This window comes from Protopterus annectens, chromosome 3.part1 (genome assembly GCF_019279795.1).
Source record: "Protopterus annectens isolate FY-2018-M chromosome 3.part1, PAN1.0, whole genome shotgun sequence".
Lineage (NCBI taxonomy): Eukaryota > Metazoa > Chordata > Ceratodontiformes > Protopteridae > Protopterus > Protopterus annectens.
Window position 1 is genome coordinate 391,862,673 of NC_056732.1, and position 21,012 is coordinate 391,883,684.

The 21,012-nt window shown below is 41.9% G+C and overlaps 1 protein-coding gene across 1 annotated transcript in view; it reads left to right on the plus strand.

Annotated features, from left to right (window-relative positions):
* GARS1 (glycyl-tRNA synthetase 1) overlaps positions 1 to 20,911 on the plus strand; it is a 508,631-nt gene extending 487,720 nt beyond the window's left edge. Inside the window, exons 16-17 of the mRNA XM_044066863.1 lie at positions 5,258 to 5,448; positions 20,594 to 20,911. Coding sequence (XP_043922798.1) covers positions 5,258 to 5,448; positions 20,594 to 20,719 — 317 coding nt within the window. The 3' untranslated portion in view covers positions 20,720 to 20,911. The remainder of the gene's footprint in view (positions 1 to 5,257; positions 5,449 to 20,593) is intronic.
* Positions 20,912 to 21,012: the final 101 nt, after the last annotated feature.

Sequence of the window (21,012 nt, forward strand, 5' to 3'; positions counted from 1 at the left end):
ACAACATTCATTATTACACCATCAATTTCCAGCTTCATAAACATCACTCTTTCCGGCACTCTCTTCACCTCCAAAACACTCTTAGCATACTGTTCCTTTAGGATAATGCCTACGCCATTTCTCCTCCCATCCATGCCATGATGAAACTATTTGAACCCGCCTCCGATACACCTAGCCTTGCTCCACTTCCATCTGGTCTCTTGCACACACAATATACCAACCTTCCTTTGGTCCATCATATCAGCTAGCTCTCTCCCTATACCAGTCATACTGCCAGCATTCAAAGTTCTGACCCTCACTATCACAGTCCTAGCCTTTACCTGCCTTCGGCCATGCCTTCCGCCTCTACAAGGGCAAAATGATTGACTTCTACAATTGGCTAAGCTACTGGTGTCATTCTGAAGGGATCCAGTATCTGTCTGCCTGGGATGACATGATCGACAGACCACGATACTTTTCCAGAAATGGCCTGCACCTGTCACCATTGGGATTCCAGATACTGGCTAAGGCACTTGCCACCCCTATAGTGCATTTTTTAAGGCAAGATTCAAATGACAAACTCACCACCGTAACAGGTACAAGCAAGCAAAATCTGAGGGTAAGGCTACTCAATGCTAGAAGTCTAAACCTCAAAATGCACTCACTCGAGGCACTCTTTAAAATGGAGAACATCGACATCTGTGCAGTGACAGAGACCTGGTTGAAGGCTCCAGAGAGCACCCTTGCATTACCAGGCTATAATTCATACCACACCTTTCGGCCACCTGACCTGGACGGAAATACTAAAGGTGGAGGCATGTCCATATTCATTAAGGATATCCACACCTCCAGGCTAGTTGCTCAGCATAATGCATCCGAAATTATCCAAGTGCAACTAACTCTGGGCAAGACCGCAATCCAAATTGTAGCTTGCTACAGATCCCTGACCATGCCCCAAGGATTCCCACTCCTTATTTCTTGATGCACTGGAAAATATTAGGGTACAGCCTAACACCCTAATAATGGGCGGTTTCAACTACCCCACCATTAACTGGGAAAACTACTCATGTACCAACTCTTTTGCTCAACATTTTCTGGAATTCATAAATTCCAACGCCTTGGATTAACTTATCCACACCCCCACCAGGGGCAGCAATATCCTTGACCTGGTCATTACCAACATGGGCAACCGGTGTTTCACACCAGAGGTCAATTCCTTTTTGGTCAGATCCGACCACAAGCTAATCACCCTAGACATCCACCTTGCGCCCCAACCTCCATTAGGGAAACCACCGTAAAAAATTTCTCCAAAACTAACTTCACGCTTATTAAGACAGAAATGGCAAACTTCAGGACATTCATGCAGACTGGCAGTAGAGGTATGACTGCTGAGTCCTACACAGATGCACTTTTATAAGCACTTGCACAAGTGCATGGATCCCATACAGATCAATCCCTAACAGAACCAAGATGCTATCCTCCAAAAAAAGGAAGCCAATCTGGTGGTCCCCTGCCATAAACAAACTCTACAACAGAAGAAAGAAACTGTTGCAGAAAAGAGTAAAATCCCATGATTGGAGGAACTCCCTGGTCAGCCTCAGTAAAAAGCTGAGATCCCTCATAAAATCCTCCAAAGCTAGTTACAAAAACAAAATCGCCACTGATTCAAAAGACAACCACAAAGCATTCTATAGCTATGTCAAGAATCTCAATTGCAACACTCCGATCTGCTCTGAGTTTACAGCACAGTGGCACTAAATATACAGAACCAACTGATATTGCCATCATACTGGCAGATAGGTTCAGTGCTAACTTTATCCCCCTCTCACCCCCTAAAGGGCCCATTTCTATACCCGAAGAATACAAAGTTTCTGTAGTCACGGCTGTACAGGTAAAAACCACACTCTCCAAAGCCAAGAACACAGCATCCATGGGACCTGACAACATCCCAGGCTGCATTCTACATGAACTACAGAACGAATTGGCACCCCACCTAAGTACCATGTTCAATCATAGCCTCACCTCAGGCTTTGTGCCCACTGAATGGTGCACAGCGACTGTTGCCCCACTCCACAAAGAGGGAGTCATCACAGACCCTGGGAACTACCACCCCATTAGCCTGACGAGCCTGGTCTGCAAGGCTATGGAATGTATCATCATGGAACTTATAAACAATGACAGTGGTAATCTCCAGACTCTGGACCCCACCCAATTTGGGTTTGTAAAAGGCAGATTATGTCTCCTAAACCTGATAGACTTATTTGAAGCAGTCACCAAAGCCATAGATGAGGGTAAGGTGGTTCACACAGCCTATCTAGATCTCTCCAAGGCTTTCAACACCGTCACCCACTCTGGAATTATAGATAAACTCACTCAACTAGATATAAATCTCTGTCACAAGATGGGTTGCCAACTGGCTCACTGACAGGATCCACACTGTGAAAGTAGCAGACTCCAAATCCGACTTCAGACCAGTGACAAGTGGAGTACCACAGGGTTCAGTCCTGAGTCCTCTCCTGTTTGGTATCTTCTTCTCAGAAGTACAGGCTAAAACACAGAAGGTCTTTGGCTAACGAAGTTTGCAGATGACTGCAAACTAGGAGACATAATCAAAACTCCTAATGATTTGGACATCCTACAAAAGGGCCCAACTGAGACAGATGCCTGGTGTCAAAGCCATGGCCTCAAGCTCAATGCCAAAAAGTGCATTGTCATCCCTTTTGGTAAAAACTCTGTACCCATGAACTACCACATAGACGGTGGACTACTTAACAGTGAAAGTGTGATAAGAGACCTTGGGACACAGGTGGACAGTAGTCTCTCCTTTGATAATCACATCGCCATAGTAGTCAGGAAATCCTTCTACGTGGCACACCTCATCACAAAAGGTTTCTCATCCAGGAAAAAAGAGGTCCTTGTTCACTCTACTCGTCGCTCATTAGACCCATTATAGAGTACAACGCCCTTTTTGGTATGTACCGCACAAGACATCTACAACAACTAGAAAGGCCACAGAAATACCTCACAAAGAGGATTACCGGCCTCAAATAGATGCCCTACGCAGACCGTCTCAAAATACTCCGGCTTTACTCCATCACATATCGCGTACTCAGAGGTGATCTCTGCCTAACATGCAAAGCTATGTCAAACCTAGAGCTGTTGGGCATGCTCCACTTAAAGAAATGCCAATCCCCTCTGAACTACACGCTCTAGGGACCTAAACCTTGTCACCACAATAAACAGAACATGCTGGAAGGATAGATTCCTGTCCCAGAGACTTCCCATACTCTGGAACAAGCTACCTATCTATATCAAACAAAGTTCCTCATTAGCACTCCAAGAAAAATCTTGATGATTGGATGGGAGATGGGAAATTCACCCCGGGAATCACTTCTGTGGCTCTGCTCGACAGGAGCACAGGAAAATCATTTTCTTTGGTGGAGAAAGCCAGGGTACCTTTTTGGCTAGGGTTATATAGGCCCTAGGGCCAATAGCCTAGTACCAACCTATGAACCCTACGAGACAGTCAGGACTGACTGTCCCAGAAGGTAGGAGTATGGCACTAAATTGAGAAAGGTGTTACTTAATACAACACAGCCTCTGGGTATTAACGACAGAATATCGCTTAGCAGTTTGCTAACTTTGAGAGCAGACGAGCTATGAACTTTTGTTGCACAATTTTTATATTTAATTTTTTTAACATTTGGTTGTGTTTTACTGATGGAAGTTTTCTAGTATTTTAATATATTAGAGTGCTGTTTTCTTTAAATAAATGTACCTTTAATTCTTAATTGGGAATTTTGTAAGTTTTTGATTGGTTGTCTTGCTCTTCAAAAGGCTTGCAAACATGGAGCCTTTTCGTCTGATGAAGTTCCATTGTAATAAAGGAGGAACGAAAGTGCTCACACCAGAAAAAATATATAATTTCATTTTTAATATGCTGTTGCTCTCTGAGTGTTCCATAATGAGTGTCAAGGAGTTAAGATATGTCTACAGTTGGACTTTTTATGCTTTTTCCATTGGAGTTCTGCACAGTATGCAGAATACAATAATGGCCTAGAGTACATCTATACTGAATGAAATTAGAACCAATAAATTATACTGTTTTCTAAGAAGATATAGTTAAGGAGAAGGGTGTCTGAAGAAAGAAGTCAAAGCTAGAATTAGAGAAGCTGCAGCCAGCTATCACAAAATGTCTGGGGTAATGCGTGATAGAAGAATGACAGACTGAAACATAAGGTGTACAAAATAGTGTGACCAGTGCTTCTGTATGTCACAGAAGTATGGGCAGTAAAAGGAGAGCAGTTGAGAACTAGAGGTGATGGACATGAAGTAAGTGCCTGTGACAGATGTACGCAGTGCAACAGGCAAAGAAATGAGGATGTCAAATCTGAAGCAAAAGTAATCTCATTTGCAGGGAAGGTCTGGTAGAACATACTGCAGTGGTTTGGTCATATGTGCAGAAATGCAGAAGACAGTTTGGGGTAGAATATTTGAGACAGGATGAAGGCAAGAAGAAAGAAGGATGCTCAGCCAAGGGATGGATAGATTGCCTGAGAGAAGACCTGGGTCAGTCAGGACCGACTATCCCAGAAGGTAGGCATGTGACACCAAATTGAGAGAGGTGGTAACAGCTGATGAAACTCCCCAACCCCTTGTAGAAAAATGGGGAAATAATCGATTATTTTAAGTATATTTAGGACAGGGTGCTTACTCAGTGTGCTTTAGTTTAGTTTGCATTGTGTATAATATCCATTAGGTGATACAGAAGTTTTCTGTTTGAGGATGATTTTGTTTTATCTTTGCATGTAATAGTCAGTGTTTCTACGTTTTGCTTCCTGTCACTGATTTGCTGCAGGTATTCCAGAATTTTGGGTTTGCTAGCTGTTGTGAGTTTATGAAAGAGAACTTTAGCAGGCATAAATATCTGAATTTCTAAACTAATATGTGAGCCAGGTATTGGAGAACAGTCTAGAAGAGCAGTCAGCTGTTTAGTCAGTTTACTCAGGGAGAAGAAACAGCGTGAATAAATGATGCAGAATATCAACAATAGATTGCATTTTGTCTACTTTTCATCATTGTGTTTCATTGCAGTACAGCCTGTCCTGGAATTGTGGTTCAGGATGGAAAAAGTCATGTGATGTGATCATGAAGTCTAGTGTACTGAATCATTTTGCTTTTTTGCAGCCTTTGTTTGGGTTTTGTCTTGCCTGAACTTCAAAAATTCTTTGTTTTAGTACCTATTTCATTTTCACTTTCACTTTTTGCACTGATTTAGCTGAAGCCTTGACAAGGAATGGTGTGTCGCACAAGGTGGATGACTCCTCTGGTTCCATTGGTAGACGCTATGCCAGAACTGATGAGATTGGGTTGGCATTTGGCATTACTATCGACTTTGACACTGTTAACAAAACACCTCACACTGCCACTTTGAGAGATCGTGATTCCATGCGTCAGATTCGAGCAGAGGTTAGTAACCTTTTGTTAGTCTTGGAAAGAAACTTTTTTTTAATCAGATGAAGCCAGGCTATTGCATTAATCCAATTATATTGATATTGTACCATATGTACATGGTAGACTCTCATGAGTTATTGTATTTTAATGATCTGAAATTGTAAGCCTTCTGCGGTGGTAAGTGTTTTCTGATATTTTGTTTGCTTACCTTATTTTTTTGTCAAATCACAGTTTACTGAAGCATCATGTGGACAAAACAAATGAGCTGCATTTCAGATCAGTGAAAATAAAATATTTTTTACTGGGGATGGAGCAAATGTCTTCCTTACTTTTATTATATTAACTCAGTGGTCATAAAGCTGTTGAGAAAAAAAAATGAAAAGCTCAAATACTCAGAATCGCTGCTAGTATGGATGTGCACTATTAGTGATTTTGTGTGTTTGTGGGGAAAGTGTAGTTAAGCAGCATAGAATGGTGGTCTGTAGGATGACTGTGATCAAGAAGAGGAGGAGGAGTGTTTCAGTGCCAAGGATTAAGTGGTGGAAGTTAAAAAAAACGGTGATTGTGTGGTGGAGTTCAGGGAAGAGTTAAGACAAGCACTGGGAGGCAATGAAGAGTTACCAAATAGCTGGGTAACTACAGCAGATCTAGTAAGGGAGACTGCTAGGAATGTGCTTGGTGTGACATCTGGACAGAGGAAGGAGGACAAGGAGACATGGTGGTGGAATGAGGAAGTGCAGGAGAGTGTACAGAGAAAGAGGATGGTGAGGAAGACGTGGGATTGTCAAAGAGATGAAGAAAGTAGACATGAGTATAAGGAGATGAGGCGCATGGCAAAGAGAGAGGTGGCGAAGGCTAAGAATAAGGCATATGGAGGGTTGTATGAGAGATTGGACACTAAAGAGGGAGAAAAGGACTTGTACTGATTGGCTAGACAGAGGGACAGAGCTGGGAAAGATGTGCAGCAGGTAAGGGTGATAAAGGACAGTAAGGGAAATGTACTCACAAGTGAGAAGAGTGTGTTGAGTAGATGGAAAGAGTACTTTGAAGGGCTGATGAATAAAGAGAATGAGAGAGAGAGAAGGTTGGATGATGTGGGGATAGTGAATCAGGAAGTGAAGCAGATTAGCAAGGAGGAAGTAAGGACAGCTATGAAGAGGAGGAAGAATGGAAAGGCTGTTGGCCCAGATGACATACCAGTGGAAGCATGGAGGTGCTTAGGAGAAATGGCAGTGGAATTTTTAACCAGATTGTTTAATGAAATTTTGGAAAGTCAGAGGATACCTGAGGAGTGGAGAAAGTGTTTTGGTACATATCTTTAAGAATAAGGGTGATATGCAGATCTGCAGTAACTACAGAGGGATAAAATTGATCAGTCACAGCTTGAAGTTATGGGAAAGAGTAGTGGAAGCTAGGTTAAGAAGGGAGGTGATGATTAGTGATCAGCAGTATGGTTTCATGCCAGGAAAGAGCACTACAGATGTAATATTTGCTCTGAGAGTGTTGTTGGAGAAATACAAAGAAGGTCAGAAGGAGTTGCATTGTGTCTTTGTGGACTTAGAGAAAGCATATGACAGGGTGCCTAGAGAGGAGTTGTGGTATTGTATGAGGAAGTCGGGAGTGGCAGAGAAGTAGGTAAGAGTTGTACAGGATATGTACAAGGGTAGTGTGACATTGGTGAGGACTGCGGTGGGAGTGACAGATAGTTTAAGGTGGAGGTGGGATTACATCAAGGATCAGCTCTGAGCCCTTTCTTATTTGCAGTGGTGATGGACAGATTGACAGATGAGATTAGACAGGAGGCCCCATGGGCTATGATGTTTGCAGATGACATTGTGATATGTAGTGAGAGTAGGGACCAGGTTGAGGGGACCCTGGAGAGGTGGAGATATGCTTTAGAGAGGAGAGGAATGAAGGTCAGCAGGGCTAAAACAGAATATATGTGTGTAAATGAAAGGGAGGGTAGAGGAATGGTGAGGATGCAGGGAGTAGAGTTGGTAAAGGTGAATGAGTTTAAGTACTTGGGATCAACAGTTCGGAGTAATGGTGAGTGTGGAAGAGAGGTGAAGAAGATAGTACAGGCAGGATGGAATGGGTGGAGAAGAGTGTCAGGAGTGATTTGTGACAGACTGGTACCAGTAAGAGTGGAAGAGAAGGTTTGCAAGAGGGTAGTGAGACCAGCTATGTTATATGGGTTGGAGACGGTAGCATTGATGAAAAGGCAGGAGTCAGAGCTGGATGTGGCAGAGTTAAAGATGTTAAGATCTGCACTGGGTGTGACTAGGATGGATAGGATTAGGAATCAGTATATTAGAGGGTCAACTCAGGTTGGACAGTTTGGAGACAAAGCAAGAGAGGCGAGATTGCGTTGGTTTGGACATGTGCTGAGAAGGGATGCTGGGTATATTGGGAAAAGGATGCTAAGGATGGAGCTGCCAGGTAAAAGGAAAAGAGGAAGGCCTAAGATAAGGTTTATGGGTATGGTGAGAGAGGACATGAAGGCGGTTGGTGTGAAAGAGCATGATGCAGAGGACGGGAAGAAATGGAAACAGATGATCCGCTGTGGCGACCCCTAACGGGAACAGCCGAAAGAAGAAGAGATGTGTGCAACAGTGAGTTTAAACTTTTCCTCTTTACCTGACCAAGTGTAGAAGGACCCTCTAGATAGACACAAGTCATAACATTCTCATTCTTGTGCTTAGGTGATGGGCTTTGTCCAGGATGTACTATGACATATGCTGAGCTAGCAATTAAGCCTTTGCACTACTCAGTCCTTTCAGAAAATTTCTCAGTTCAAACCTAGAGTCTTGTATTTGTTATAAGAAAATTCCCACACTTTATGCCTAAAACAGTAGAACTTTTTGTGGGTGTTGAATCACTAAACAGGACACTTATCAGCATTCTCTGTATTGCCTTGCAAAGGGCCAAAGTCTGAAAAGCTTTGCAGCTAGTTGTAGCACTTCAGCCTGGCCATCCTAAGAAGACCACCAGTGCACAGAAAGAAAGAAGTTTCAGGCCCGCGTCATCTCTTTCAAAGATTGCAGCTGTGAAGTGTGCCTAGTGAGGGGATTGATAAGAGGGTTATTTGTACAAACACAGGTTAGTTCTGAACTAAGGGAAAGAAAAGCAAATTATTGATCAAAATCGCCTTCTACAAAATGTGCATGTTGGTCAACTTTGCATTCCTTGTGAACTGAGTTTTCTTTGTTAGAGTGGGGTTGACTTCCCTTCCATTGTTTGTTGATGATGAGAAATGCATCATCATGAGGTGAACATCTCAAGGTGGCCATACCAAATTACTGATGTGCACATACAAAGCATAACTGCTCATTACCAGCAGATCTGGACTGATCATTCAAGTCCCCATGGAAGTCTCATTGATAACACTCAAGGTAACAAACTAGTCAGTTCAGACCTTCTTCAGGCTTCTTCCTTGTAGTCCAAGACATACTGCCTAGAATTGAGGAGACTTACATTGATCATTTGGCATCTAGTCCCATGTAAACTGTCCAGACATTGAATGTTTGAGTTGTTTTGCATTTGGTGGAACTTGTTCTCCTGGTTGAGGAACCTCAGGGTTCTTGGTTTTGACATCAGCACTACATGCTGCACAAATCTCTCATGACTCAAGTGACTCAGTAATGCATGAGTATGAATTCCCTATGACATCAGAGTCTTACCAGCTGATACTCGATGCAATCTATACTACACTTCTCACTCCATTTGCAAGGTGAGCCCCACACCACACCTTTGCAGAGCTAGCAGTAGTAGAGATTGTGTCCCTCGGTGTCTTGGGAAGGGAGATTTCAGGTTCTTGTGGTCCTTACTTCTTAAACCAATGATAATACTGTAGGATGCCATGTGTCTAGCCTGAAAACATTCAGTCTTGGATCATATGGGTCCCAAGAAGACAAATACCCCCTGTAAGTCTCTAACACAATGGATTGATTCCTGTGTGATTTCTTTGGTCCAGCATTGTTGGTCTTTGAGAATGCAGTGCCTTTGTATCAGGCTATGAGATGAAAAGTCTAAGGCTTTGGACAGGATTGTCAAGAGGGTGGTCTCTGCCCCCTTGGGACTTGCATCCCTAAGTTTTCTGTCTATCTTCCCCAAGTTGTAGTCTTCCCTAGTAGATGAGGCTGTGGAAAAAAATGGTGACCTTTCCTGAATCAGGGTTCACTGGATAGTTGACCAACTTGGAGATGAGCCATTTTTTTTACAGTATGAGAATTTGCGGGCCCCTTCTCAGCCCAGCAGGACAAGGGGAAGTTGATGGTGGGCACCTTCCGTTTCTCATTGCAAGGAAAACTCCTCCATGTCTTTCCACTTTTTCACCTCTGATCATGAGCTCCACTGTAAAATTCATAGGAAGACCAAAAGTCATTGTTGCTGTGTGCTGACTGGGAAGGATTGTTTTTTAGGTGCTTTACATCTCTGGTAATACAGGATGCTATTCCAGTACAAACCATGGAAGTCTTTTTGGTCTTGGTGATAATCAGCTGCAACTCAGTGCCAGGGTCCTTATTCAGATCCTTAGCTTCTGTTGAAACTCTCAGCATGGAGTTTTGAAAGTTGTTGAAGCCACCATGAACTCCTCTGCTAAACAGGAATTTTTCAGTCTTGGCAGAGCCCTGTTTCTTTCAGTCTGTCAGTTACTTTGGACTCTATCTTGATATGTCTTAGTTACTCGTATGGCTTGGGTCTCATTTTTGTCTGTGGCACTCCGTAACTAAATGAAACTGTGTGGAGCACTTAGGATTGTGAACAAGCATCACCCGGTAGAACAGCTTCTTGAATGGGCTTAACATCTTCACACATATTTGAAGCACCCTTCTCCTACTTTGTGTTGCAACCTTATTAATGTATTTGTTTATTTTGTAGACTAGCTGGTTAAGCACCTGTGTGTATTTGATGATTATTTTCTTGGATGCCATAACCTCTGCACAGTGTCTCAAAGCTACAAACCCTTTTCTGTATGGAACCAGTTTGGTCTTTGACAGAGATCTATCTGGTTTCTGAAGTATCCTTAAATCAGTCTGTTCAGCTTTCCATTTGTTTATGTTGATGCAGAATCCAGGGAAGAGGAACCTTTTGCACTTCATTGTGCTCAGGTTTTTGTTGAATATTGAACAAGTAGCAAAAAAAAAAAAAAAAACTTGTTTGACATGTTAGTTTCAAGCAATGAGACCATTAAGAAAGACATCCTCACCTTAAAGGAAAATCCAGAGTGCCCCATAGCACAACCCATGGATTATAGGTTCATAGGTTCATACTAGGCTATCTGCCCAAGGGCATTTATAAGCCTAGCCCATAGTTATGTGGCTTTCGCCACCCCTTTAGTTTGAATAAAAACTATGCCTATCATTTTGCTGTGCCTCTGTCAAGCAGTGACACTGAAGTAATCCCTGGGGTATATCTGCAATCTCCCATCCATTGGTCAAGATTCCTCTTGAACAAGGCCAGAGAGGTGCTCTGCCTCACATGTACCGGGATTTTGTTCCACAGCATAGGGAGTCTCTGGGTGATGAATCTGTCCCTCCAGCACGTTCTATTTATAACCGTGTCAAGGTTTAAGTCTCCCGCCCTTGTGGTTCTGAGGGATCTAGATTTTTGAGGTGAAGCATATTCATCAAATCTGGGTTTGACATGGCCTTATATGTCAGGCACAGGTCACCTCTGAGCAAGCGGTATGAGACTGAATAGAGCTGGAGTTCTTTCAGTCGGGCAGCATAAGACATATTTTGAGACCCTTTATCCTTTTGGTGAGGAACTTTTGGGGCCTTTCAAGCTGCAGCAGGTGTCTGGTCAGATACATTCGAGCGGGCATTGTACTCAATCATAGGTCTAATGAGTGATGAGTACAGGGGCGATGACCTCCCTTGATCTAGATGTGAATCCCTTCATGATCAGGTGGGTGATATAGAAGGTTTTCCTAACTACTTTAGCAACATGAGTGTCAAGCGAAGGCTACTGTCAACCTGGGTCCCCAGATCTCTGATGACTTTTCTGTGCTCAGTGGATTGCCACCTATATGGTAGCTAGGGTAACCTTGTTTTTCCCGAAGGGTATGACTATGCATTTTTGGCGTTTAACTTCAGGCCATGGCTCTGGCACCAGTTATCCGTTTCTGTGAGGCCCTTCTGGAGGATATCTGTGTCATATGTGTTTTCGACTATGGAGTTTGCAGTCATCTGCAAACTTTGTCAGCCATAACCCTCCTGTGTTTGCTTGTACTTCAGAAAAGTAGATGCCGAACAAGAGTGGACCCAGGACTGAGCCCTGTGGGACACCACTTGTGACAGGCTTTGAGTCTGACATGGCTCCAGCAACTCTGACCCTGTGGGTTCTGTCACTTAGCCAGTTTGCAACCCATCTTGTGATGTATGGGTTTACATTCAAGCTGATGAGTTTTTCGATGATACCTGAGTGGGGTATTGTGTGAAGGCCTTTGCCAGGTCGAGGTAGGCTGTATGGACTGCCTTTCCCTCATCAATGGCCTTGGTGACTGTCTCGAAAAAGTCAACCAAGTTTAAGAGGCAGGATCTGCCTTTGACAAAGCCAAACTGGGTTGGATCCAAAGTCTGCAAGTTCCCTATGTCTTTATTTATGAGTTCCATTATGATCCTCTCCATGGCTTTGCAGATAAGGCTTGTCAAGCTAATGGGCGGTAATTTCCAGGGTCTGTGGAGGCACCGCCCCTATGCAGTCGGACCACAGTCACTCCTTGGGTACGTATCCTGAGGTGAGGCTAAGACTAAACAGCTGTCCTAACTGTGGGTTTAATTCCTCGTTGAGTTCATGAAGCACACAGCCGGGGACACCATCCGGTCCCATGGATGCTGTGTTTTTTGCCTTAGTGAGGGCAGTTCTCACCTGGGCGTTGGAGATGTTTGGGGGGCTACAATCCTCTGGAATAGATATCTCTCCTTTTGGGGGGGAGGGTAGGTTCAGTAATTTTCACATCATTTTGAACTAATTCTGAGCATATCTGGGAGTTTCCTCCTAGGTTTCTAACATAGCTAAAGAAGGCCTTATGATTCTCTTTAGAGTCCTTGGCGATTTTTCTCTCAAAATTTGCCTTGGATGATTTTATGAGAGCTCTTAGTTTTTTACTTATAATGATCAAAGGTGTCTTACCTTTCAAGGATTTTGCTCTATCTTGTAGTAGCTTCCTCCTTTTGTTGTAGAGCTTGTTTATGGCTGGGGTCCACCAGACTGGCCTTTGGTACAGAGAGTCTTAGTTTTGTTTGGGATTGCCTGATCCATGCAGTCCTGTAGGTGCTGGTAGAAGGCATTTGTAAGTGATTCAGCGGTTTGAGTAATGTTTACCACTGGCTCAGGGGCCTTAAAGGAGACCACACTAGTTTTTAGAAGTGTGAAATCGGCTTTTGAGAAGTTTTTCACTGTGGTCTTTTTGTTTCAGGTGGGGCGGGATGAGGACCTCCAGCGAGATTAGTTTATGATCTGATCTCACCAGTGAGGGGTATACTTCGGTGTTGAACATTTTGATCCCATGTTCGTGATGATGAGATCAAGTATGTTTTCTCCTCTTGTGGGGATGGTGACTAGTTGTTCCATGGCATTTGAGTTTATGAACTCCAGGAATCTTTGGGTTAGAGTGTTCGGGCTTGAGTAGTGTTCCCAGTCTATATTAGGGTAGTTGAAGTCACCTAGTATGATGGTGTTTGAAGATACATTTATCCAATGTTTTCAGGAAGGCCATGTGAGGTTCCTGAGTTTGAGAGGGTGGCCTGTAACATGCTACAAATTGCAGAGCAGTCTTGCCTATGGTTAATTGCACCTGGATGGTCTCCAATGCATCGTGCGTTGCCACCAACCTTGAGGTGTGGGTGTCCTTTATGAATATGGACACCCTCCTTTCTTGGTGTTGTCCGATTTTGGGGCGGAGCATGATATGAGGTGAAACCTGTTAGTGCTGGGGTGCTCTCAGGAGCCTTGAACCAGGTTTCTGTCACAGCACAGACATCGATGTTCTCCATATTGAGAAGGGCCCGTGCATCTTGAGATTGAGACTTCTGGCATTGAGCAGCATTACCCTTAGTTTTTTTCCTTTTTGGTGTTCTAGGGTGGTAGGTTTAGAATTTGAGCCTTGCCTAAAAAGGCACTATGGGGTGGCAAGAGCCTTTGCCAATATCCGGAAGCCCAGGTGTGACAGGTGCAAGCCGTCCGCTTGTCCAGCATGTCATCCCAGGCAGACAGACATTGGATCCCCTTTGAATGACACCAGAATTTAAGCCAATTATTAAAGCTGATCATCTTATCACTGTATTGTGGCATCATTCTAGGTGAAGGTAGGATACTGCTCAAGGTCAGGGTCATACCTGCCTGGGCTACATAATCAGAGAGCTCCTCGATGTCCCTTTTCATGTAGCGTCTCAGGTCGTTGACACCAGCGTGGACAATGACTGAGCCTGCTGTTGAGAGACCTGAGTGCTTGCGTTATGTGGCGGATTCTAGCGCCCGACAGGCAGCTTACTGTGACCTTCTCTTTACTCAGTCTGGTGAGCGGGGCGTCAGTGTGTCTGACTATGGAATCACCAATGACAAGTGTGTCTGGCATTTTGTTTGGCCTTAAGGGCTGTGACTGTTTGACACTCTGACTGTGTGGTCTATGTGTTGCATGTGTTGGGTCGTGAGGTGGTAGTTGTTTGGGTGTCTGCTTTGGTGGCCTCTGCTGTTTTGGTAAATTTTTGATCAGAGCCTCAGTATGTCTTTGTGTGAGTATGTGTATGATTTGAAGTTGTGATGGTACCATGTGTGACTGGGTATATATTGTGTGTGGTTACCTTCTCCTCCTGTCTGGTCTTGCCAGTCCTATGTTGAGAGAGCTCAGCCTCCAGTTTGGCCGTATAGTTGCATCTCTCGCATGTATTTGTGTTTTGTGGGAGAAGGAGAGGATTGTCTGTGTACATGAGGCAGTTGTAACATTGCCTCAATATTCCCAGGTTCACCAGTTGAGCTGGAGAGGACACTAGCAACTGATCCCTCGACATACTAGAAGTAGTAGATAAAGAGACTTTCAAAGGACTCGGGAAGTGGGTTTTAGGCTGGTGGGGTACTATCTATAATAAAGGAGTAAGTGCTAGGCTTTACAGATAGAGAATAGTCTACTCAAGTAGAGATGAACTTTTCAGTTATAGGATATGCTGGTTAGATCAGCAGTACAGCTCGAGGAAGGTAGTTTAATGGACTACTAGTTTCTGGCTGAAACTTCACGCTCAGTGCTCTTCCCTCCTTCCTAATAAGGCAATGGATCAGTAACAGGAACTAAAACAAAGCCCAGGGATCAGCAACTCTGAAACTGGACTACTCTAGTTCAGTAAGGCGGAAAACAAGAGATTTTTTGTTTTATTACAGAGACAAGGAAAAAAACAGACAGTAAATGCTATAAATGCTGTAAGTGTGTAGCCTACAGAAACAATTTGCAACAATTAGTAACTTAAAGTGCAATAAACAGTGTAAATTGCAGAAATCACTTAAAGTAGCAATAAAACAGGCGAAATGCAGTCGCTAGCTTAAATAACAGTGGGAAAGCCACAAAAAATACTTATATCTGTTAGAAAGTCACTCTTTTAGCTCTCTGCTGCTTGGATCACTCTGCAGGCCACCACGAGGATCTGTGCTGAGTTGGTACAAGCTGGCAAACGTGTTTAGCGTGTTTTATAGCAGGGGCTGAAAAAGCGACCAATGGACTACTAGTTTCTGGCTGAAACTTCACCAAATCGGACAGAAAGGCTGCTCATTGCTTCCCACTCCCACTGGTAAGCAAAGAAACTTCCCTCCTCCCTAATAAGGCAATGGATCAGTAACAGGAACTAAAAACAAAGCCCAGGGATCAGCAACTCTGAAACTGGACTACTCTAGTTCAGTAAGGCGGGAAAACAAGATATTTTTTTTGTTTTATTACAGAGACAAGGAAAAAAACAGACAGTAAATGCTATAATGCTGTAAATCGGCTAGCGCACTTTAGTGTGTAGCCTACAGAAACAATTTGCAACAAGTAGTACAAAATCCCCAACAGCTGCAAGATGCTGACATCTGTATCTAAGGTGCTCGTTTTGCCCAGACAGATGCCTGTGGGTGATTCTGTCTCCCATAGCAACAGCCAAGTGAATTGCCAACTGTGTTAGCTACATGATACCAAAAACCTAACTGTCCGTTAGGAAATTTTGCTTATAGGACTACTGCAGCACAACTGTGGATGCTTGTAGTGGTTGCTTCAAAAAAAAATTTCCATTGCATATACCTTCACCAAGCTTTGTTGCAACTGTGACCCAGGGGGTTGAGCTTCCTTTGTTGCCTTGATACTTCAGGACTCAGGCTTGTGATACTGGTCTCTTGGTTGTCCTCTAGTTCCTTTCAGTGTAGTCGACTTAATTTCTGAGATTCAATTCTGTCATTGATGCATCACAGAGGGGTCCTACATTCTTGGATTATAACAGATGTGTTCTACCTGTATTACTTTGCCTATATGGGGACTATTTGATTGCTCCCAGCTAGCATCATTTCTCCCTCTTTGCTTGGATGACCCCCTCCATACATCTTCGGATGTCAAGAGTTCCCTGTAACTTGGTTATATGGTTTTTACTGTAACATTTCCAGATCATCATCATTTCATGATTTGCAGGATGACTGAGACAAGGGTATCTCAAATGGGCTAGGTTATTTCGAGCACAAAAAGGGAAACTGGCTAGGCTTAAAATAACCCACAAGGGCAGCTAGCCTAGTACTTGCCTAGTGCCAATTCAAAGGCTGGAAATAAATTAGCTGACTCGTTGGCTTATAAGTTTGTGGGCTGTTATGAAGCTGGCATGTGCTGTGTGTGAACTCTCAGTGGATGCATACAAACTCGGGCTTTGGCAAGTATGCATGTCAGTTAAGTATATAATGTTTAGCTATATTCTTTTTTTCTCTCCATGTTTTGCTTGATTATTGCTTGGGGTTAACCTGGAGCGAGGAGGGGTCGTATGTCCCTTCTTAGTCTTGGGGGTGTTTAAGCACACGGAAATGGAAATCCACAGTTGTCTAATGCAGAATACCTCTCCTCACAGTTAAGCGGATAAGTGGGGAGGTGCATATGTTATTTGCAGATAAGTCAGTAGAGAATGTATTCATAAACAATTTTAATGCTGATTTCATCTTGAGGACCATGTGTGCCTTACTAATACCCACACTCAGGCTTTTCCTCATTTCTCAAGGAAAGAGAGGCAAATTAGTCATGGAGTAAATCTGAGATCATCCATCCAGTTGTCCAGGTTTAGTCTGAAGGAAGCTATTAAATTCCTTAACCTGCCATTAAATTCCTTAACCTGCCAGAGAAGTCTGTTCCAGCGAAAGGATGGGCACCGGGTGTTGAATCCATTTCTTCACTGCATTCTGTTTATCTAGCGATGAAGATTCAGGTCTCTAGTGTTGGCTGAACTGGTCACCTCTCAGGAGCCTGTTAAGAGACAGAGTATTACATGGACAGGGCTTCCAGTCTTTACTGATGACCAATGTTTTTAAAACTAGATCTGTCTTAATTAGAAATTATTCTGGCAGTTATGAAGATCATTAATAAAGAGGTTAGAGTGCAGGGGTCCAGATGTAGTACATGTGCTGTGTTGTGCCTATTAACATCTATAAATAGAACACACCCTTTTCCCACACAAATGACACTAAGGTCAGAGTTTGTTTTCATCAATGACGTCATGTGTAGAAAACTGTTTGCTTTTCAAATCAAAAATATCAGTAGATAATGCTACCTAATGGGCAGAGGTGCTGTTAGCAAAGATTAGAACCATTGAAAAATGACTTTAACAAGATTTAACAGGCGTGATCTTCACTTGATGAGCCAAATTGTCGTGGGTCAATTCCAGTGAGATTCTTGATATCATAATTAATCAGATAGTAACCTTTCATAGCTTTACAGGTCAGTCTCAAAGGGCTGATTGGTCTGTTGTTTCCTGGGTCTGCAGTAGAGCAACTGTGGGTAAGGCATCACCACAGCTGTGCAGCAGGCTTCAAGAACATAATCTGTGGCTAAGCTTTGGTTAAACATTTTAATGAAATGATCGGGTCAGTGAGAGCATGGTTGACACTATTCACTGTACACACAGGTATCTTGTCAGGACCCATGGAGGAAGTCTCTCTTGGCCTTTGATTAACACCTTAACAACGTGTTCCTTAGTGATGACAGGGTTATAAGGGATTCTGAGATAGGATGTGTTTGAAAAGGGATTTCAGAGTAAAGTTTCCTGTGAACTTGTTTGTTGATATATTTACAATGCCATTGGGGTCAAAGTGGGGATCTCTTAAGGAAAAGTTCAGAGTAATGTTAAGTATTTATAACGTAGATAAAGGACTTGTCATCGTTTGCTTCAGAAGCTAATCTGCATTCATGGTTGCTTTACTGGTGCTTATGGTGGTGGTCAGTTTCTTTGTGATATTTTTATGCAGTATTCATTCTAAGGAGTTCTAGTCTTCTTGGTCAATTTGATTTTTTTTATTCTTTTGGTATAAAATACATTTATGTCTGTTGACTTAGGGAGAGTATTATTTTCAAATTTTTCATTGTGTTTTGCTGTAGTTTAGAATCCAAGATCTATGTATTTGTCTAATTGGACATAAAACTCCTTAGCAAAGTTTTCTGCTCTCTTAGGATCAGCAGTGTTGACATCATAGCTAATATAGAGATGAGCTTTACCCTTCTGATGTCTTTAAATACTGAGATGTTTGTTACATGGGTATAATGGTTCTGAGAGTAAATGCAATCAAGTCTGAACATAGATTTGTGGGAGAAGTGGTGGTGATTCCAGTAAACTGTCTACATTAGTACGAAGAGTTCAGAATGGATTCTTCCAACAATAAGTACTTGTTTGTTGTGACTACTGTCCACATTAAAGCTGATATGCTCATTCCATTCGTCTTTGATTTGTAGTCTGTAAGGTTGTCTTGAAAAGTCGAATCTTAAACCATGGAGTAGATATTCTAGGGTACAACTGAATATCATTTGGTTGTTGGGCTAGTTTTGTCCAGTGGACAAAAAAAGTGAATGCTGGCAGCCTCAGTCCTCTGATGAGGTTTCTTCTGTGTCATTTGTATTCATCCTATGGGTGAGGGACATCTGTGTTTCCTGCCATGTTAAATAGTAAAGTTGCTTTTGTCACAGGTCATCCATTCTTATTGTGAACATGTCCATTATGTCTGTTCTTAGTGTAATCGAGTAATGAATGTTAATCACCGTGTCTCAAAACCAGTTAGTTCTTGCCCTGAGAGTAACATTTCTTGGTGATCTGTGCATTCCATGCATTCCTAAGAGTCTTGCTCCCAACATTTAAAGGTAAAACCATCTTTTCAGGTCTTGTACATTAAAATGAAGTGCCCTTTAAGTCTCCTGTATGTTAATTGCTAGACAATTCAAAGCAGTCGCATCTTGTGACCGTTTACTGTTTGCCATTTCCCATGTATAAACAATACCTCTTCACTCAAGGAGGGCCACACCAGTTAAGCCTGAGATGAATTGTCTGTCCTGATATGACTGAGTTTTTAAGTTAATGATTTTAATGGCAATTCTTTAACTTTTCTCCAACATTCTACAGTATGTTCTGCAGTGCTGTTTACTAGAAGGGATACCTTATAGGGCTCTTGTATTGTAGTTTTGTCTTGATAATAGTTGTTAATAAAGATATGTCAGTGCATGCAAGGATAGGTGATTAATAAATATGTCTATAATTTTGTAAAAGAGCATTATAACCTGTTAATGTTTTCTGTTGCATCTATTGGTGTTCTTGTGGAGAAAACATAAAATTAAAAATCACCTGTGGGAATGTTGGCATGACCTAGGTAAGGGATGCTAAAAATCCAGAATTTAGTCTGTGATTTTAAATACAGTGGTAATTGTTATTAAAAGGTGCCGTAGTATGGTGCAAATAAAGGAAATGAGTGTAATTTGTTAAACTTGCTAGGAAAAAAAGGGGTTATTCATAAATGTTAAAGGGGTTATTTATAAATGTTATAACAAGGTGTGCACAATGTGTACACTTACAAGTAACTTTCAGAATTCATTGGCAGCACTACCAAAATGTTTTTGCTGTGTAAACATTCGGAAAAATTGTGTGTACGCTTTGTGGTAATCTTTATGAATTCCCCCGACTTGCTTTGTTTTGCAGTTTGACATAGTATAGCCGTGTGTGTGTGTGGATGTATAAATATAAATATAAATATATGTATCTGTGGTCGACTACACAGAAAGTCAACAGGTTGCAAGATCGCACATTTCTCTGGGTAGGGAAATATCCCCTTTCACCAAGATTCTAAGATTGAGTTAGTGTATATAATTAGCAAAGGGGATGGGGGTGCAGAGAGGCTTGCCCCCTTGCAAAATACAGTGTTTTGTTTTATTTTTTTTAAGTTTAAGTTTTGCATACATCAAGATTGTTACTTGGCACATGCACAGTGGTATGTCAACATTTGCAGAGTGGAATTTGTAAACATCAATCTTGTTTTGTTGAATTTCATTAGTCATACACACACGTACAGAAAATCACAATGCCACTGCTGTTTAATTGCCTAATAAGTATTGTTGAAGATGTTAAGTTAAAGTACATTGATTATGTTAATTTTTAACTATGTGCATTGTGTGTACACAACGGCATTTGGTTGAACTTTTTTTAATCAGTAAAGTATTGCAGTAAGTGAACCAAATATAAGAATGTGTTTGCAATAAAAAATAGATTAGTTCTGCTTAATAAAAAAAAATAGAGGTGTACAGCTTGTGACAGCATAGTGTTTTAGGCTTATGTTTTGAAACTAAGTGCTGCTTAAATTCACTTTTAATCAAAAACAGAAAAACCTGATCGGATGAAGTGGGGTACATGCCTACGAAAAGCGCTTATATCGATGTGATTTTATATGACTTTTTCTACATTAAAGATTTTTATACTGGAATACTGGAGTCCACATCTTCTTTTGGGTCCCTTTTTGGTTTTGTACACTTTTAATCAAGCCTTCTTTGCAGTTTTTCTTACTTTATGGCACTTTTATTTGGTATTACTTGTTATTTAATGATTGCATGTTGAGTACTGCACTAAAATCATTTTCTTTTGATTCAGTATTGTCTCAGCTGAACTTTGTCTTTTTTTTTCTGTTTACATCTTAGATTTCAGAACTGCCTGCCATAGTACGGGACTTGGCCAATGGTTTCTTAAGCTGGAGAGATGTGGAGGCCAAGTATCCATTGTTTGAAGGACAGGAGACTGGCAAGAAGGATACAAATGAAGAATAAGCTGCTAAGGAATTTCATAACCTGTCCTGCTCTGTTCATAGGAAATAACATTTTATCTGGGACTTCACACGTTTTGAGCAATTTTCTGTTCAGGGACACTTTATTCTTTTATGGCTGCCTAGTAATACAAATCTAAAAGACTGGTGTCTTGATAAAATGGAAACATTCTTTAATTAAAAATGATGAGCTTTAGTTTGTGGAATATTTTTTTTTTTTCCCTCAAACCTACAAAAAGCTGGAGCATGAAATTGTTTTTTCCAGCTTAATGCCAGCAATTATGAAACTGGAAAAGC